The sequence below is a fragment of the Triturus cristatus genome, chromosome 3_1 (genome assembly GCF_964204655.1).
Source record: "Triturus cristatus chromosome 3_1, aTriCri1.1, whole genome shotgun sequence".
In the NCBI taxonomy this organism is placed as follows: Eukaryota; Metazoa; Chordata; class Amphibia; order Caudata; family Salamandridae; genus Triturus; species Triturus cristatus.
The window spans coordinates 504,958,997-504,976,438 of NC_140583.1; the positions used below are offsets into that span (position 1 = coordinate 504,958,997).

A 17,442-nucleotide genomic window follows, 5' to 3' on the forward strand; every position below is an offset into this window, starting at 1 on the left:
ACGCATTTTTCTATGAGTTTCGCTAGGGTGGGGATGTTGGAGTTGAGCGGAAGTTATTGAGATCAGCTTTGTCTGTGTTCGTTTTTTTTTAGTATAGGTGATACCTGGGCTGCTTTTAGGCAATCGGGGATCGTGCCTTGTGAAAGAGAAGCATTTACAACCCTTGTCCAGGAGGGGATGAGTGCATTCTTGATTTTTTTTAAGATGGCCGGGGACAACGGGTTACTGAAGTGGTTGGATGGGTTGATATTCTGAAGGATCTTGTTGATGTCTTTTTCACTGAATGGGGTAAAGGGGCCCAGTGACGCATTGTTCTTGGTGTTCAGGCTGGTGGAACTGCGCTTTTTTAAGCGGTCAAAGGGTGATACGGCCCGGGGGAAGGTAATAGGGCCTTCTTAGAGGCGAGGTCAATGGAGATGAGTCTTGCTTTCTCAGTGAAGAAAGCAGCAAGCTCGTCGCAGGAGGGTGGGCTGCCACCTGGGTCAGAGTGGTTTGGACCTACAACGGATTGCTGTTTGACCAATTCTAAAAGTTTCTTGGGGCGGTTTACCACTTGATCCAGTTGGTGTCTGAAGTAGTCAGCCTTAGTGATCTTAATTTGTTTGTTGTAGAGACTCCTAGCCTCTCTAAGGAGTTTTAGTTGGTCCAAGGAGGGATTGGATTGCCAGGAACGTTCAACTGCCCTAAGGTTGCGGCGTTCCATGTTTAAGTTGTCATTATACCACGGTTTGGATATTTTTGTTGAGGTTTTTTGGGGGGGGGGATTGGAGCAACGGCATCCATTATGTTGGAGATGGTCGAATTGTAGGAGCCGGTGAGTGACTGCACCTCAACCAAGTCAGCTTGGGAGATGAGGGACAATTTACAGTGGGCAGCTAGTTCATCAGAGTCTATTGATCTGAGGTCCCTTTTCCATATCTTTGATTTCGTTGGTTGATCCTTCGTCATCGACACCTCCCTGTTAATATAAAAAAGGATGCAGTGGTGGTCGGACCAGTCACACAGGGTAATGGAGTCCAAGGAGATGGTCTGCCCTTTCGAGATGATGAGGTCTAGAGTTTCTCCTTTAATATGAGTTGGTTGATCACAGTGTTGAGTCAGTTCTTGATCATTTAAGAATGATTTAAGGCAAGACACAGCGAGGTCGTTGGGGTTAGACAAGTGAAGGTTGAAATCACCAAGGAAGATTTGGGACACGGTTGAAAAAACATTGAGAGAGATGATTTCCATTAGTTGCTTGATAAAGGGGAGATTGTCTCCTGGGGATGGTAGAAGGTGTGAAGTTTACAAACCGGTAGGTTCATACTTGAGATGCTGAGACAGAGGTATTCACAGGAGGAAGGCTTAGAGGACACCAAGTGAGAGATCGAGAGTGTGTTTCTACGAATACAGGCTAGGCCACCACCCAACTTCAGAGCTCCGTCTAGCCTAATTATGTAGTGAGTGGGAGGTACTAGGAGGTCTAAGATCGGAGTGGAAGAGGGATTTAACCAAGTTTCAGTGAGGATGATAATGTCTAAGTCATTGTGTTGGATGAGGTCGAAGATGTTGGAGGCATGTTTATTGGCTTATTGGCAATTAAGTAATACACATTTAAGTCGTAACGGATTGGGGGAAGGAGTCTGGGTTACTGTCATATGAGTGAGGTTGTCATTATTGCTGCCTCTAAGATTGCGAGGAGGTTCTCTGTACGGGTTTGAATGGATGGATTGTATCTGTCTCGGCTGGATCATGTTGTGGTTGGACCAGGTAGAATAAGAGTTGTGAAGGTCATGGAGATCAATGGACGCTAAAGGCTGACCCTTGCAATCACTATCATTAGTGGAAGCTCTGGGAACATTCGCAGAGGTGAGGAGAAAGCTGATTACGTGGAAAAGATCATTATAGAGGGCTTTCAGGTCATATAGCTCAGAAGTGAGAAGGTGCAACTAGAGAGATATATCATGCAGGTGTGTAGCCAAGTCTGAGTGTTGGGCGAGGGGTGGAGGGAGTGTAGGGAAAGCGAGTGGATAAGGGGGGTCTCGGTGTAAGCCCGTGGGGACCACGTTGGAGATGACTAATTCCTGGGGAGGAAGGTAATCATTTGGGACTAGAGGGGTTCCATGTCCTTTTAATGGTGAGGTTCGGGCATTTGCAAAGGGGGTGTGATCAATGAACTGAGTGTTAGGTACATTCAAAACCAGAATGGGTGGGATTGACGGATCATGAATGGTGATGGACGTTGTCCCAGATTCCAAACTGGTATGAGTCGTAGGGAGAAGGCTGAGGGACAAGGGATAAATCGTTGGAGGAAGTGCCAGTAGGTCACACGTGGATCTCTCCAGTCGAGGATCGGGTAGGATTGGACTGGCTAGCAGTGCGCCGAGTGAAAAGTCTCTCGCCCTCTGAGTCGAGGGTCTAGTTGGTTGGGGCAAGTCAACAGGAGACACTCTGTGAAGTTCTAGTGGCAAAGGGTGGTTTAGATGGAGTGAGGGCCTTCCTAGTTGGTGGACGTCAACAGGGGACAGCACCTCAACAGGGACAGAGCCACTCTGTGATGATCCTGTGGCGAAGAGTGGTTTAGAAGGAGTGAGGGCCTTCCCGGGGAAGAGGGGGGCGGACTTGACAAGTCCTGAGAGATGGTAGGGTGAGTGTGGGTGTCATTGGGTTTCGCCAAAACCACTTTTTTGAGTAACGGGTAGATAGTGGTTATCTTATCATATACTGACAGCTGCCACTGTGGTTGGAGAAGGTTTCCATATCCTCATGGGAGGCATGGATGTCGCTTTTGAGGCTTTTCTTGCTGGTTAAAGATCCAGAGTTATTAGAGGTTTCTGGACTGGATTCTTAACCTATATGATCATCCTCAGCGACGTTGTGGAAGGGGTGCAGGACCTGGATTAATAACCATTCTAAAGTGACCAAAAGGAGTCTCCGCAATCTCTTCCTTTTGCCTTTTAATTGGAGAAGACTGTGACTGTTCCACAGGCAAAGCCCTGTGACAGGATGATGACAAATTAAATTGAACAGCTGAGATAACAACCAGACCTTTGACATTGCTACAGATGGTGATAAAGACATCTGAAACTCCTTTGACATCAATGGAGAATGTGTTAATGTCGACATGTTCTCTTCAACAGAGAATGTGTCGACATCAAAATGGTATATCTGGCTGTTCACGACGAGCAGGAGGTTGACGCTAAGTAGTCATGATGTTTTGATGGCAAATGTGTTCTCATAAGTCAATTTGATGGCAAAGACGTAGAATGTTGTCTGTGTCATGGCTGACTCACCGATTAACCATTCTTTGACTGCGAGCACGTTGGCGCAGGGACTCTCGACGGTAACATCAAATGTTTTGGTGTCAATATTCTATGATGTTGTGAATAGTGTTGTGTCTGTCTCTGTCACTGGGCCTCTTTGCCATACATTTCTCTCTTTGGTAGTCTTTTTCCGGAAATAGCACACTCGAGGCCAGCTAGGAGGCTGATCTTTCTAGACTTATCTCCTCAGCCCTCCTATCCTGTACAATGTTCCTGAGCCTGATGCCTTCTCTTTCTTTGCGTGTTCTCTCAGAAATATTTTTTTGGGGGAAGCCTTTGACACAGACAGGAAGGCAGGCAACACAGACCTTATGGGCATCTATAATTGCCTTTTTCATTCTGCATGAAGGGCACTTGGAAAAAAGGGATGGCATTCTGACTGAAAATAACCATTAACCATCAAAATCAAGAAAGGTCACTTTATTTGAGAGGAGAACTTCAAGGGAAAGAGATAAAATGATTTCCTGATCAGAAAAATCAAGGTTTCTAGAGGTGTAAATCATCACAGGTTTTCAGAGATCCTCTCACCAGCTGCAAAAGGAACTCGTTCTGTGATGCAACAGACAGTAGAGCGCATTGAGGCACGGGGATCTGCGGTTAGATAGAGTCTATACCAGAAAAGGCATTACCGAAGGTAAGTAACTTGATTTTCTGGAAGAGATTTTTAAAGGCAGGTTCCCTCCCTCAAAATAGATACCATACAATTAACCTCCCCGGAGGAGGGGATGCACACGTACTTAAACCAAAAAGTGATGCAAGACTGAGAGGGCAAAATGCCCCTCTCGATAGACCTAACTGTCCAGACAGTAGTGCTCTGTGTACGTATGGAGAGATGCCCACGTCAGCTAGGTCAAAACCAAATTCAAGTCCCACTAGGGCATAATTTAGTGAGAAGGCAGAAATATGCGCTGCAAACCTTTAAAGAAATGAGCCACAACAGATGACTTAAATAGGGAGAGCTGATCCAGAAATACTGATATAAAAAGAGCCCTTAACAGTGCCCAGAGCAAGGCCTTGGTGGGCCAAGGATAACACAAACAGTAACACCTTTAACAGTTTGGCACAAATTGGATCCACATGCTTGTCTGAACACAAAGCCATAAACTTGTCTCAATGGCAGCCATATATGGATTTTGATGAGGGATGCCTTGCTGCCAAACTAACATCAACAAATTCAGGAGGGATATCAAAAATGTTCATTTGATGGATGGTAGGAAGGCATTCAATCCCAAATGGATGGCCCGCAACTTTGGTGGTGTGGAGCCGGGTCTCCACCTGAGTCCTCAGTTCTTTACCTACCCCAGATGGCCACCCCATCTCAGAAGCGAGGCATTGATGACCACTGTCAACTCTGGCAGGGGAAGGGGTCTGCCATTGAACAGATCATGATTTAGTAGCAACCACTGCAGACCTCGTGCTGTCTCCTCCGAAATCTGGATGCCATTGTACAGATTCCCTTGATGCCACCCACTGCAGAGCCCGCATGTGCCATCTGCCGTGCTTCACCAACAGGATGCAGGAGGCTATAAGCCTCAGAATCAGTCTCACCTGAATCCAGGACCAAGGCAGAAACATCGGAATTATAGCCCGAATGTCCTGGACTCTCCATGCCAGAGGGCAGGTGCGCAATTACAGCGCCAGAATTACTTTGATGAAAGGGAGCATTTGAGAACAAGTCAGGTGTGACTTCAGCATGTTGATAGTGAACCTCAATAAATGAAAGTTATGCTATAGTCTGGAGGTGGGTGACAACTTCCTGTGGTGAGCCTTCCATCAACAGACAGTGTTCGAGGTAGGAGAAGGCTGGGACCTCTGACATCCAAAGATGAGCAACAATCACCACCATCACTTTCATGAACACCCGAGCAGGACTGGTGAAGCCACAGGGGAGCACAGCAAACTAAATGCTCCTTGTCCTCTGTGAAACACAGTTAACCTTTGGGGGACTGCAGGATGGGGACATGAAAATATACGCTCAGTAGGTCCGATGTTACCATTCAGTCTCCGGGATCCAAAGCAGTCAGGACCTGGGCAAGGGTGAGCATTTTGAATCAGTCTTTTCTCAGGAAGTCTCTGAGGTCAAACATATAGAATAGAATGGAGGGCTCTGTACAGGGCTTTAAGTGGGATGTAAAAACTGGGGGGTCTCTCAAAGGGGTGTGGCCAATGTAATTAGAGGGTGTGGCTTGTATTTTGCTGTTTGTGTCATTGCATCCAGATATATGATACAACAAGTAACATCATACCTACAACAAGTCAGGACTATTGGCTTTGTCAATGGTTGTTAGTTGCATAAGATAAGTAAGCAGCAACTATGGCTTGTATGTAATATTGAAAAAAGCTTCCACTTAAAGCCCTGGTGATACCACTACAATGTTGCTCTTCCTGAGTTTCAAGAAGAGAAGGGAAATCCAGAAAAAAAATGACTCTCTTTAAAGAATTTCCTTTCCGCTACAACGCTCACCTTGCATGATGCCATGCCGTAACTTCTTTAGTAGCGAGAAGTGAGCAGTGTGAGCACGTGCACATCAATGTGCTTGCTGTCACTGCAGTCGGGAAAAACGGACCGCCTGTGTCATGGCACAAAACCGAGCCCGGTAGAGACCTGGTTCGAGGCCCCCCCTTTAAAAAACTGCCAGTGCTCAGCACCGGCAAGACCCGGCCCACTTAAAGCCCTGGCTCTGTCTTTTTTCAGCACAATAAAGTAGAATAAGTAGCAAGTATGACCTACTTCTGGTGTCGGAAAGCTCTCAATGGCTCACTTGGCCAGAGGAGCCTGCACTACCTGACGTAATAAAGACAGGTTATCTTCTGACAGCCATTAAATGACTCCTAGACCAATGTTTGTATCTCCCTGCCTCAGTTTTAAGGTTCTTATTTCCCAGTTTCTGTACAAAGGTTTTTTTCTCCCTGTTAAGTGCTTTGCAAACATTGTGTTTGAAACTACCCCTACTACATCAAGATGTGTAACCATGCTAGTTCAGGTTGACTGAACAGTTGTCACATTACAGAGTGTGAGGAACATTAACAAACCCTCATCAGTACCAGACTCAAGTCATATATTTTGTATTGCATTTGTCCCTATAGATGTCCCTTTACATTTTAGATCTACATTCTTCAATTATTTTCTTCTTAGGTTTACCTTTCTCTTTCCCCAAGAATCTTAAAGCAGAAATTTCTGAAAATGTGCATCCTCCAAGAAAAACTACCAGAATGAGTCGCTGAGAGTCTGGAGAGGAACCGTCCTCAGTTACCGGATCTGAAATGAACAAAGCAGAATGTTTTGTAAAACACATCTTCCATACAGAAATACACCAGAAGGCCTTAAAATATTGGTACAATAGATAATACTATTAAGAGAATGATCATATTTGGTCGACTACCTCCAGTCTTTCCATGAAGGACTTTGGGCTTAATTTTCTCTATGACTATACCTCATAACCGTCTAGAACCATTTGTAGTTGAGAAATCACAGAATATCCTCTGTCTTGTGGGAGTTGTAGATGATTCACAATTCTCTTTTGATACATCAGTAAGACATCAGATATATATATATTCATTTTACTTAGTGGCGGTCGGCACAAGGTAGTTATAGTTAAGTCTGCTTTTCCAGAGATGGGAGTATTGTTTGGTTTGCTAATAACTTTGGTGCCATTTGACAGATTTTCACAGAACTTTTGCAAAACAAAAGTTCATCCACCTCAGCTCCTTTATGGAAAGTTTTGGGGTGATCTGTCAAGTGGGGGCTGTGAAAAAAAAGGGGGGTCCCAATACATAAAATCATGCATTTTCCATAAACTTCTTTAGGCAGGGCTACAGCAAAAACTGCTGAACGAAATTACATCAAATTCATCAGGAAGCTAGATCTTGGTCCACAGATTGTGCTTTTGTAATTTGGTGTAAATACGTTCAGAAAATAAAGGTTAAAAATAATTGTATATTTTGGCAGCTGGGCTCGCAAGAGTCCCGCAAGCACGGAAAATAAAAAATGGAGCCCAGTGATTGGTTGAGAGAATCGTTTTTTCCCGTGAGACTTTACACTGTCATTGGCTCACTGTTGGAATGTTAGAAATGAAATGGCCACCATTACTGTGAAAAATTAGAGGTGTTGGGGAAATTAGTAAAAAAGTTATATAAGTGGGTAGCAGAAAGGCATGCTGTCCTCCTAGATTTAGAGAGGAGGTGTCTAAGGGATAACTACTGTGAAGATAATAAATGTATATTGTTTTAAAATAATTTTTCCGATCTTGCGGGATGGTGAATAGTAAAAAGGAGTAGATGAGTTCTCAATATACTATTTTAGTAGGAATGCATATTGTGGTCTTTGTTTTGAAAGGAAGTGTGTAAGAGATAATTACTGTGATGAGTATGCCCATCAGCTTGGTAAGAATTGTGAGGAGAGTGCAGTTTCTCCCCACACCCTACTATGCATACCTACTATCAGAGGGAGGGGTGTTAGCAGGGATGATAGTCCCTCTCCACTAACTACTACACACACCAATCATCTGAGAGAGAGGAGTCAGTGAAGAAGCCAGTCTCTTTCAACACACCCTACTATGCACACCAGTCATCTGCAAGAGAAGTCTGAAAGGACAGGGCTGTAATCCTCCACACACTACTATGCACAACCGTCACCTGAGACAGAGGCCTAAAAAGTAAGGCCCGTCCATCCACACACCCTACAACGCACACCCGTCATCTGACAGATGTGTTAGAGAAGAGGCCAGTCCCTTCCCATGCACTACTACGCATGCCTGTCATCTGAGAGAGAGATGTGAAAGGAAAGGCCAGTCCCTCGACGCACCCTACTACGCACACCCGTCATCTGAGACGAAGGTCTCCGTGGAGACATCAGTCGCTCTCCGCACACCCTATTAAGCACATCTGTCATTTGAGAGACAGGTCTGGCAGGAGAGGTCAGTCCATGTACACAATGCCTGTCTTTTTCAGAGGTGAGATTAAGATTAAGAGAGAGGTCTAAAATGAAAGGGCAGTCCCTCTCCTCTCACTACTACGCACAACTGTCATCTGAGACAGAGGTTTCACAGGAGAGTTTACTTCATACACACACTCGTCATCTGTAACAGAGGCCTGAAAGGAAAGGACAGTCCCTCTCCACTCACTACTACACAAACCTGTCATCTCAGAGAGAGGTCGGAGAGGGAAGAGCAATCCCTCCGCACTCACTACTTTGCACACCTGTCATCTCAGAGAGAAGTCTGAGAGAAAGGGGCAGTCTCTCTACATACACTACTACGCAAACCCGACATCTGAGACAGAGGTCTCGAAGGAGTGTTTACTCCATCCACACACTTTAGTATGCACACCCATCTTCTAACAGAGAGGTCTGAAAGAAGAGGAAACTCCCTTCCCCTCACTACTATGCACACCTGTCATCTGAGAGAGGTCTCAAAGGAGAAGCCAGTCCCACCACACACTATAAGATGTACTTCTGTTATGTAAGAGAGGGGTCTCAGCGGAGATCCCAGTCCCTGCACATGCCCTATTATGCATAGTTATCATTTGAGAGAGATGTTTGATAGCCGTGGGTAGTGCCTCCTTCCAGTATGCACACCCATTACCCAACAGAGGGTTCTCAGTAGAGAGGCTAGTGCTTCCCATACACTATTTGCCTACCATTGTGTGGCGATCCCCCAAGAGTCTAGAGAAATAAGAGTGCAAGCTTCAGGCAATGAGGCATGTCATAAGAGGATCTTACAATCCCACAAGACACTTGCGAAACCCGCATGGAAAATTGCTGAGCCTGCCAAGAGGTGTTTTTTGGTCCCTCCAGACACTCCAAGATCGACATGGAAAATTACTGGGCCTGCCACGAGGTGTTTTACAACCCTGCGAGTCTTGCGATATTGTATAGGGGAAAGAAAAAAACAAAAAAGGGTTCAAGGCTCAACCAATAGTTACAATTCTTATTACATGGTTTAATAAATGCTGTGATTGGCAACCGAAATAGAGATAGCTCAGTTTGTCCTTGGTGCTTTGGAGGTGAAGGAAGTCTCTGAGTTGAGCTCAGCAGAAGTGACTTAATTTGGAGCTGAAAGAGACTGGTGCCTCATATGCATTTAAGAAAGAACTCCAAGTTCAGGTATTTAATAATATATATTTGATACACTTTGTTGTGAAGTGTCAGTAAGTGTACCAAATTTGGTAAACATGTTCTACACTATGTTTACAGAGTGAAAAGCTGTTTGGGGAGGTGTTTATGTGTTAATATAGCTTTTGAGAGGTACAATGTAGAGAGATGTAAGTAAGGTTTGCAGATTGTGTTACAAATTAGGTGTTTCAACTATATATACTTGTAAGTAAAGGAAACAGTGTTTGTTAAGTTATAAAACAGAGAATTCAACAATACGTGAGTGGGTTCCATAACTGGGTGAGCGATAGCCTGTGGGATGGACTCCGGACATGTATTTGAAATTACCATACTTTGTTGATTATCCAACTGTATGTTATAAATTTCCATCTGTACTGCCTATGCTAAAACTGGTTGATCAACCATGTGGTTGTATACTGAGCAACTATTTAATAAAAATATTTTTTTTATAAAAAAGAATGCAAAAACACAGGCTCTACTGGTCTTATGAATCTTGTTGTACATATATTGTAGCCCTAAGAGATGTGTGATTGTTGATATTGCTATTTCTAGAGAGAAACACTGAGGTGAGTGTTAGAAAAGGTGTGTCAAGATTAATGTGTTACTTTAGAAACTGTTATGGATGCAGAGTTCATTGCATGTTCTACTTTAACTGCAAAAATATTAACACAGACTGGTTGAAGGTGTGGTATTTTTCAGGAGAAATGAATAACAAGCTACTTGAGCACTGGATATAAATATGTGATTGCGGGTGCAAAATGTAGAAAAGGTTAGACAATATAGTGATAAATGACTTATGATTTATTGATCAGTATGTAATATTATCTTTTTTTGTCTTTTTTAGGAGGAAAATGGAAACCTTTCTAAGAGAAAATAATTATTTGCTTACATAAGCAGCAAAACAGAGCCTTGTAAACACAAGCAGGATTGTTGTGCTGTTCAGCAATAACTACCTTTCAAAGCACAGTGTTTTCAGCTAGGCTTTGTGACCTGCAATTTATACTTTTAGTGCTTTGCTGAAACATTCTTGGCACATAGCCTGCAAATCTAAAGCAGGAAACTGAAGACTCTTTGGCAGACTAAGGTGGCTAAAAGACTGGAAAAGAAGAGCTTCGGCAATCAAAATCCAGGAGTCAAATAAAGCAAAAAGGGGACAGACATTGGCACCTGCTGATGAGTGTTGTTTTGTTTGTTTAATAGTTGTTCATATAGTTTAATATCATTGTAGTTTTGTATTCTTTGCTTAAAACTGATTATAAATTTCACTATTATATTAATGTAATATTCATCAAAACTGGCAGTTTAATTTTCAGAGACTGAAAATACGCTGCTGAATTTATATGTATCTCTATGGTAGTAGGCACATCTTTTATTCTACAGACTCTTCCCTAGCCCTTTAGCCATCAACACCACTCCTTCCTCAACCCTAAACCCTAGTCATGAGCCCTAAACCCTAGTCCTTAGCCCTAAAAACCACAGATCCCCCACCACTGAGCCAGAAAACTATCAGCTTCCGCTACCCAAACCCATTTCCGTACCTTTCCAGCCTTCAGAAACCTGCTGCTTCTCCCCTTCCTTGCTCTGACCCCTAAGTCACCCTCTTGAGGCGCTTGTCTACAATAACCGCATTAGCACCAATGTTAGCCTATGTTAGAAAAGTGAACCTTGAAAACAGGGCAAAATTCCACTTTCATCCAAAATTAGAAATTCCCACTACAGCTACCGTGCCCTAAAACGCACTCCCTATCAGGGGGAACACCCCGAATTTGCATCCTAAAAACATGCAATACTGCAACTTCCAAAAGGCCTAAAATTCTATCAAAACACCTTTAGAAACAATGTACAAAACACCCCTTCCCCTTGATTTATTTATTTAGTTTTTCCTTCTCCTCTTTTCTCTTTTCCACTTTCTCTTTTTGGCCTCCTTTCCCGCCGCTGCGGACCCAGCAGCCCCTCCCCCTTCTGTGTGCTCCTGCCTCCCAGCTGACCCACCTTCCACCCCGACCCCTACATAACGGTGGCTGCTGTGTGGCTGCGCAGTGGGCGTGCCAAAGGCAAGCCCATCTGCGCCTGTCTGCGCCCGTCCATGACCAGCGCCAGGAACCCTGGCCCTCCGACTCCCCAGCACTACCGCGCCTCGGCTCGCTGCGCTCTCAACATCGGCAAGAACAACTGCAAACTCTCTTCACCTCTCGACACCCATGGACCTTTCACCTGCCGACACTGTCGCCACTCCTTCACCTTCACCGGGACCCAGGCCCCACCTCCACCATCCAGCAACAACTCCACCGCACCCCAAACCCTGCAATGCATCCTCCTCAACGTCCAGACCTCCTCGACAGCACCACCACCGACGTCACCCTCCTCACCGAAACCTGGATGAAGGCCGCCTCGGGACCCGACATCGCGATCACCATCCCCGAAAGCTACAAGATCACACGGAAGGATCATCCCAACCGCCCCGAAGGAGGCATTGCTATTGCCCACAAGTCCAGCCTTCACCAGAGCACCTACACCGACGGGCCTACAGACCTGATGGAACACCTCTTCTTCAAAATACAGACCAACCTGTCCACCACCCTCCGAGGCACCCTCATCTACAGAACCCTGGCCCCGCGCACCTTTCTACGAGTCCATCACCAACATCATTACCAAGCAAGCTATTACCTCCACCGACTACACCCCGCTGGGAGACCTCAACTTCCACCTCAACAACCTCCAAGACCCTAACTTCGCATCACTCCTGGACAACATCCACAACATCGGACTCAAACAGATTGTACCAAAACCAACGCACTAAGCAGGACACACCCATGACCCCATCTTCACAGCAGGAAACTCCATCGCCTTCAGCCACATCTGCGAACTCCCATGGACGGACCATCGTTGCGTCCACTTCACCTTCAAAACCAACATCACCCGCAAACGTCCTCACCAGCTCCAGCGCAGGAATTGGAAACAAGACCCCGACGACCAGTTCACCACCTCCCTCAGCAGCTCCGTACCCACTGCTACAGACGACGACCCAACCACTGCGGCCCGTACACTACACAAATGGATCACCGACTGCGCCAACACCATCGCCCCCCCTCATGAAAACCTCCAACCTCCATGACAAGAAAGCCTGCTGGTTCTCCACTGAACTCCGAGAATCTAGACGAACCTGCAGACCCCTCGAAAAGCTATGTAGGATCTCCAAAACAACAGCAGACTTTGACAGCTTCAAAGCAGCCACCACAAACTCATCAGATACTCAAGGACGAAAGCACTCCTGGACAGAATCTCCACACACGCACACAACAGCAAGGAGTTCGCCCAACCTTACAGCAAGACTACTGACATCCCACCCTCCCAGGACCTCTGCAACAGACTCAGCGCCTTTTTCCATCTCAAAATCAAGACCATCTACGACAACTTTGATGATAACCTCCACGCGGAACCCATACTGCCACCCCCTGCAACACAAAGCCGATACTTGACAGCTTGACCACCCTCAGCATTGCAGACACCCTGAAGACTATGAAGTCAACCCACTCCAGGGCCCCCACAGACCCCTGCCCCCACATCTACTACAGAGCCGCAGACATTATCGCCCCCGTGCTTCAACGAATCATCAACCGCTCCTTCGAGACCGCCCCCTTCCCCGACTACTGGAAACACACTGAGGTCAACCCTGTCCTAAAATAATTCTCGGCGGACCCCACCAACCTCATGAACTACAGACCGATCTCTTTATTCCCATACCCAGCAAAAGTCATGGAAGAAGCCATCAACTGTCAACTCACATCCTTCATAGAAGAAAACAACATCCTCAACTCCTCCAAATCAGGCTTCAGGAAGAACGACAGCGCCGAAACCGCCCAGCTCGCCGCGAAAGACGACATCCGCTCCATCCTCGACAGAGGAGAGACTGTGGCCGTTATCATCCTGAACCTCTCCTCGGCCTTCGACACTATCTCTCATCGTAGCCTAGCCCACAAACTCCAGGCCGCGTGAATCCGAAACAAGGCCCTCGACTGGATCCGCTCATTCTTCTCCAACAGAACTCAATGGGTCAGACTCCCCTCTTTCCTCTCGGGACCCACACCGACCACCTGCGGAGTCCCCCAAGGATCCTCCATCAGCCCGACCCTGTTCAACGTCTACCTGGCACCGCTCTCATCCACCGTTAGATCACATGGACTCAACATCGTATTGTACGCCGACGACACCCAACTCACCCTCTCCCTATCCAACGAACCCAACATCTCCAAACACAACTTCCAAGAAGGAATGGAAGCAGTTGCCAGGAGGATGAAGAACAGCTGCCTACAACTAAACATAGAAAAAACAAAGTACTCATCATGGGCCCACACCCCGACGCCTGGAGCAACACCTGGCGGCCCCCCGCCCTCGGAAACCCACCCTCCCCTACGGACCACTCGTGCAACCTCGGAATCATCCTGGACTCTGAACTGACAATGGACCACCAGATCAATGCTGTACCTCCCCCTGCTACCACTTCCTCCATCTCCTCCGAAAGACTTCAACTGGATTCCCCTCAAACACAGGAAAACAGTCTCCCACGACCTCATCAGCAGCAGACTGGACTACGGCAACAAACTCTATGCTGGAATCAGCAAGAACATCACCTGCAAACTCCAGAACACCACCACCAGACTAGTCCTCAACCTACCACACTACTGCCACACCAGCCAACACCTACGAACACTACACTGGCTCACAGTCGAGAAGAGAATCACTTTCAAGCTCCTCACCCACGCCCACAAAGGCCTCCACAACACCGGACCAGCCTACATGAACCACCGCCTTTCGTTCCACGCACCCCAAAGATCCCTTCGCTTGGCCGAGCTCTCTCTTGCGTCGGAACCCAGCATCAAGAAGACCAGAACAGGTGGACGCTCCTACTCCTTCCTCGCGGCCAAGGCATGGAACGCCTGCCCTCCCTCTCCAAGTTTCTGAAGGGACTCCAGACCTGGCTCTTTACTGATGCACCGTAACTTCCTGGAGACGCATGCACACCCCCTTCTCCCAGCGCCTTGAGACCCTTTTGGGTGAGTAATGCGCTTTACAAACCCCTGACTGATTGCAAGTGGTTTGAAGAAAATCCATCAATCAAAACTAAAAGTTCCTACCTCTTCTCCTATCAAAGCAAATCCACTTGGAACCAACTGGAACACCCTCCAATCGCACCCCAAAAATGTGCAAAAATGCTCATTTTCATTGGCCCCTATGGCAGCGTTTTCCCATTTTCGACATAGCTCAGAAACACGCTTCCCATAGATCGATTCCTTCCCAAAACATTGCACACACAGTAGACATCCCTACCTATCACTGATTGAAGCTGTTTCCCCGTGAAGCAAGTGGAAACCCATGAAATTAAACAAGTATTTTGTTATGCAGCTATGGCGACTTGATATGCAACAGTGAGGTTTTAGTAGAGAGATCAATCCTTGTCCATGCTATAGTATAGGGACCCCTGATAGAAGAGAGAGGTATTGGCCAAGAGTGGATTGCATCTTCATACTCTAATATGCACTCCTATCAGCACACAGTATTATGTATGACTGTCGCCATTGGGAGATGTCTGATAAAGAGGTGATTATGTCCCTACAATCAAAGATGGACACCAGCCGTGCAGGACACAGTTTCAGCAGAGAGGATACTCCATTTCATACTTTACTATGGTTACTCATCAGTATGAAGAGTAGTATGCACAGAGAGAACAGTTTCTACCCAAAGTCTCCTTTGCACATATGTTACTTTGGGGAGATATCTCAGCTGACACAGCAGTGTGTTTCCACACCATAGCCTCTGTATGTTTTGCAAGACCGAGTTCTCAGCATAGAGGTAATTTAATCCCTACACCTTACTTAATCAGCTGTCATCTTGGGAAGATCTGTGATCAGAGAGGTAAGCCCCTTTCCACACTGTAATTTGCATGCCCATCATCCAAGACACAGGCCACTGGAGAAGGGCCAGTCTCTCCTCACACTGTACAACGCAGACTTATCATGCAAGAGAGATTTGTCAGCAAACAGGGCAGTTCCTCACCACAGCCTACGTGGCATACCTGTTGGCATGAGAAGAGGTATGAGCAGAGAGATACATTTTTCTCAAACCCTACTACAGACACCTGTCACCCTGGTAAGATGTGTTGGAGAACAGATCGCTCCCTTTCCAGATATCACTGTGTATCGCTGTTGGTCTAGGGAGAATTGTCAGCAGAGAGGCTACTGCTTGCCAACACCGTATTGTACATTTATGTTGCTCTGGAGATAGGTATTAGTGGAGAGGAGAATGTTTCCCTACACACTACTGTATATGTCTATCATCCAGGAGGGAGCTGTGACTGGACAGTGAAATCCATTTGCTCACCCTACTATATATGTTTTTTTTTTGGGTAAGGTCTCAGTGGAGAGGCCAGTACTTGTTATACTTACTATGGAATAGTAAGGTCTCACATGTGAGGTGTGTACCTTCCCCACCCTAATATGTGTACCGCTGAGCCTGTGGAAAGGTGTGAGTGGAGAGGCAGTGTCTCTTTACACTCCACTCTACACACTGTTTACTTTCATGCAAGATCTCACTGGAGAGATCAGCCTCGCCCAAAAAGTCTGTTATATACAGTTTGTAGGCTGCGTAGAGGTGTCAGTGAAATAAAGTGTCTCCTTACACCCTACAGTACACTATTGTTATATTGTGAAAATGTCTCATTTGCGAGTCTACTTTCTCCCCATGCCCTAACAATGGGGACTATAAGACATAAGTACTGCAATAAAGGAAAGTAAACATTTTCCTCTAAAAAAAAGTTTACGATCTTGCGAGACTCAAAGGATCAGAAAAATAGCGATTGAACTTTACAATAATAATAAATGGACTTAAAGTAAATAAATGAGTATGAATGTGTGTTCTGTACCAATGTTCATTTCATGCACATAAAACAAGTGGAATTTTTAATATAAATTTCAGTGATTTAATTTTCTCCACAACTATGTAATGGATTGCATTTCATTAAACTAAACACACTGGTATATACATTATATATACTACATCAAGATGTATGCAGTGTAAATGCAAAGTACACTATAAAAAGTACGATCTCGCAAGAGGGTCGCACGAGCTAGCCAGGAAGCACTGCACCCTTGGACTGCACACGAGGGATTCCCTCCATGGCTCTCACAAGAGTCTCACGGAGCTTAGAAGAAGGGGAAAAAGAGAGAAATATAACACAAACAACATAGCGCACAAAACTGTAGCTCTGAAAATAGCCGTTTTTGAACAACTATACACTTTTTGTGTGTTTTTTAAACATTTGTTTGTATGCTTTATTTTTTTAATAGGTTAAAGAGAAAAACATACAACTTGAAGTGTTAAACAAGCACCAACAGCATTGCTTTAAAAACAGAGCAGCCTTAACGTCATACCACTGTAACATAAAAAGTATCCGGGAAGTGTATATCTCCAATCAAATTTGCCAGGCTAAAACTTCGTCCAAAGTTCTTTTTAAAATGCTTAACAATTTTATAAACCCTGGAGCCTGCTTTCAAGAAATACAAGCATCACAAGCACTATCTGACTCATTGGCTACTCACTTTGAAGACAATATCAAATATATTTATAAGAACATCCCAAGCCCTCCTGAGTTGTTTAATCTCAGACTACTGACCCCTCTGACACTGCTACAAGCTTAGGAAAGTTGAATGCTTTCTTTGTCGAGGAAATTCAGTTAGCACTTGCATCCGCTAAATCAGGATCTCCTTTAGATATCTGCCCTCTTAGGATTTTTGCTGCTCTCTCCAATCAGCTTGCTCCTGCTATCTGTTCCTTATTTAATCTATCTGTCCATACCGGGAAAATTCCAGCAACTTGGAAGGAGGCACAGGTCATGCCGATTCAAAAAAAGACCAACTTAACTCCGACCAATCTCTCCAACTACTGCCCAATATTGCTGCTTCCCATATTGGGAAAAAAATTTGGAAGGGCTAATAAAGGGCTAATAAATGAAAAACTCACAGAGTTCCTAGA

The 17,442-nt window shown here is 45.4% G+C and overlaps 1 protein-coding gene across 2 annotated transcripts in view; it reads right to left on the reverse strand.

Moving 5' to 3' along the window:
- VPS33B (VPS33B late endosome and lysosome associated) overlaps window positions 1-17,442 on the reverse strand; it is a 613,489-nt gene that overhangs the window by 21,981 nt on the left and 574,066 nt on the right. For both annotated transcript variants that reach the window (XR_014978823.1, XM_085644389.1), the window contains one exon: window positions 6,445-6,561. Coding sequence is in view for 1 of the 2 variants with exons in the window: in XM_085644389.1 (XP_085500515.1) it covers window positions 6,445-6,561 (117 nt within the window). In the remaining variant the exon portion in view is untranslated. The remainder of the gene's footprint in view (window positions 1-6,444; window positions 6,562-17,442) is intronic.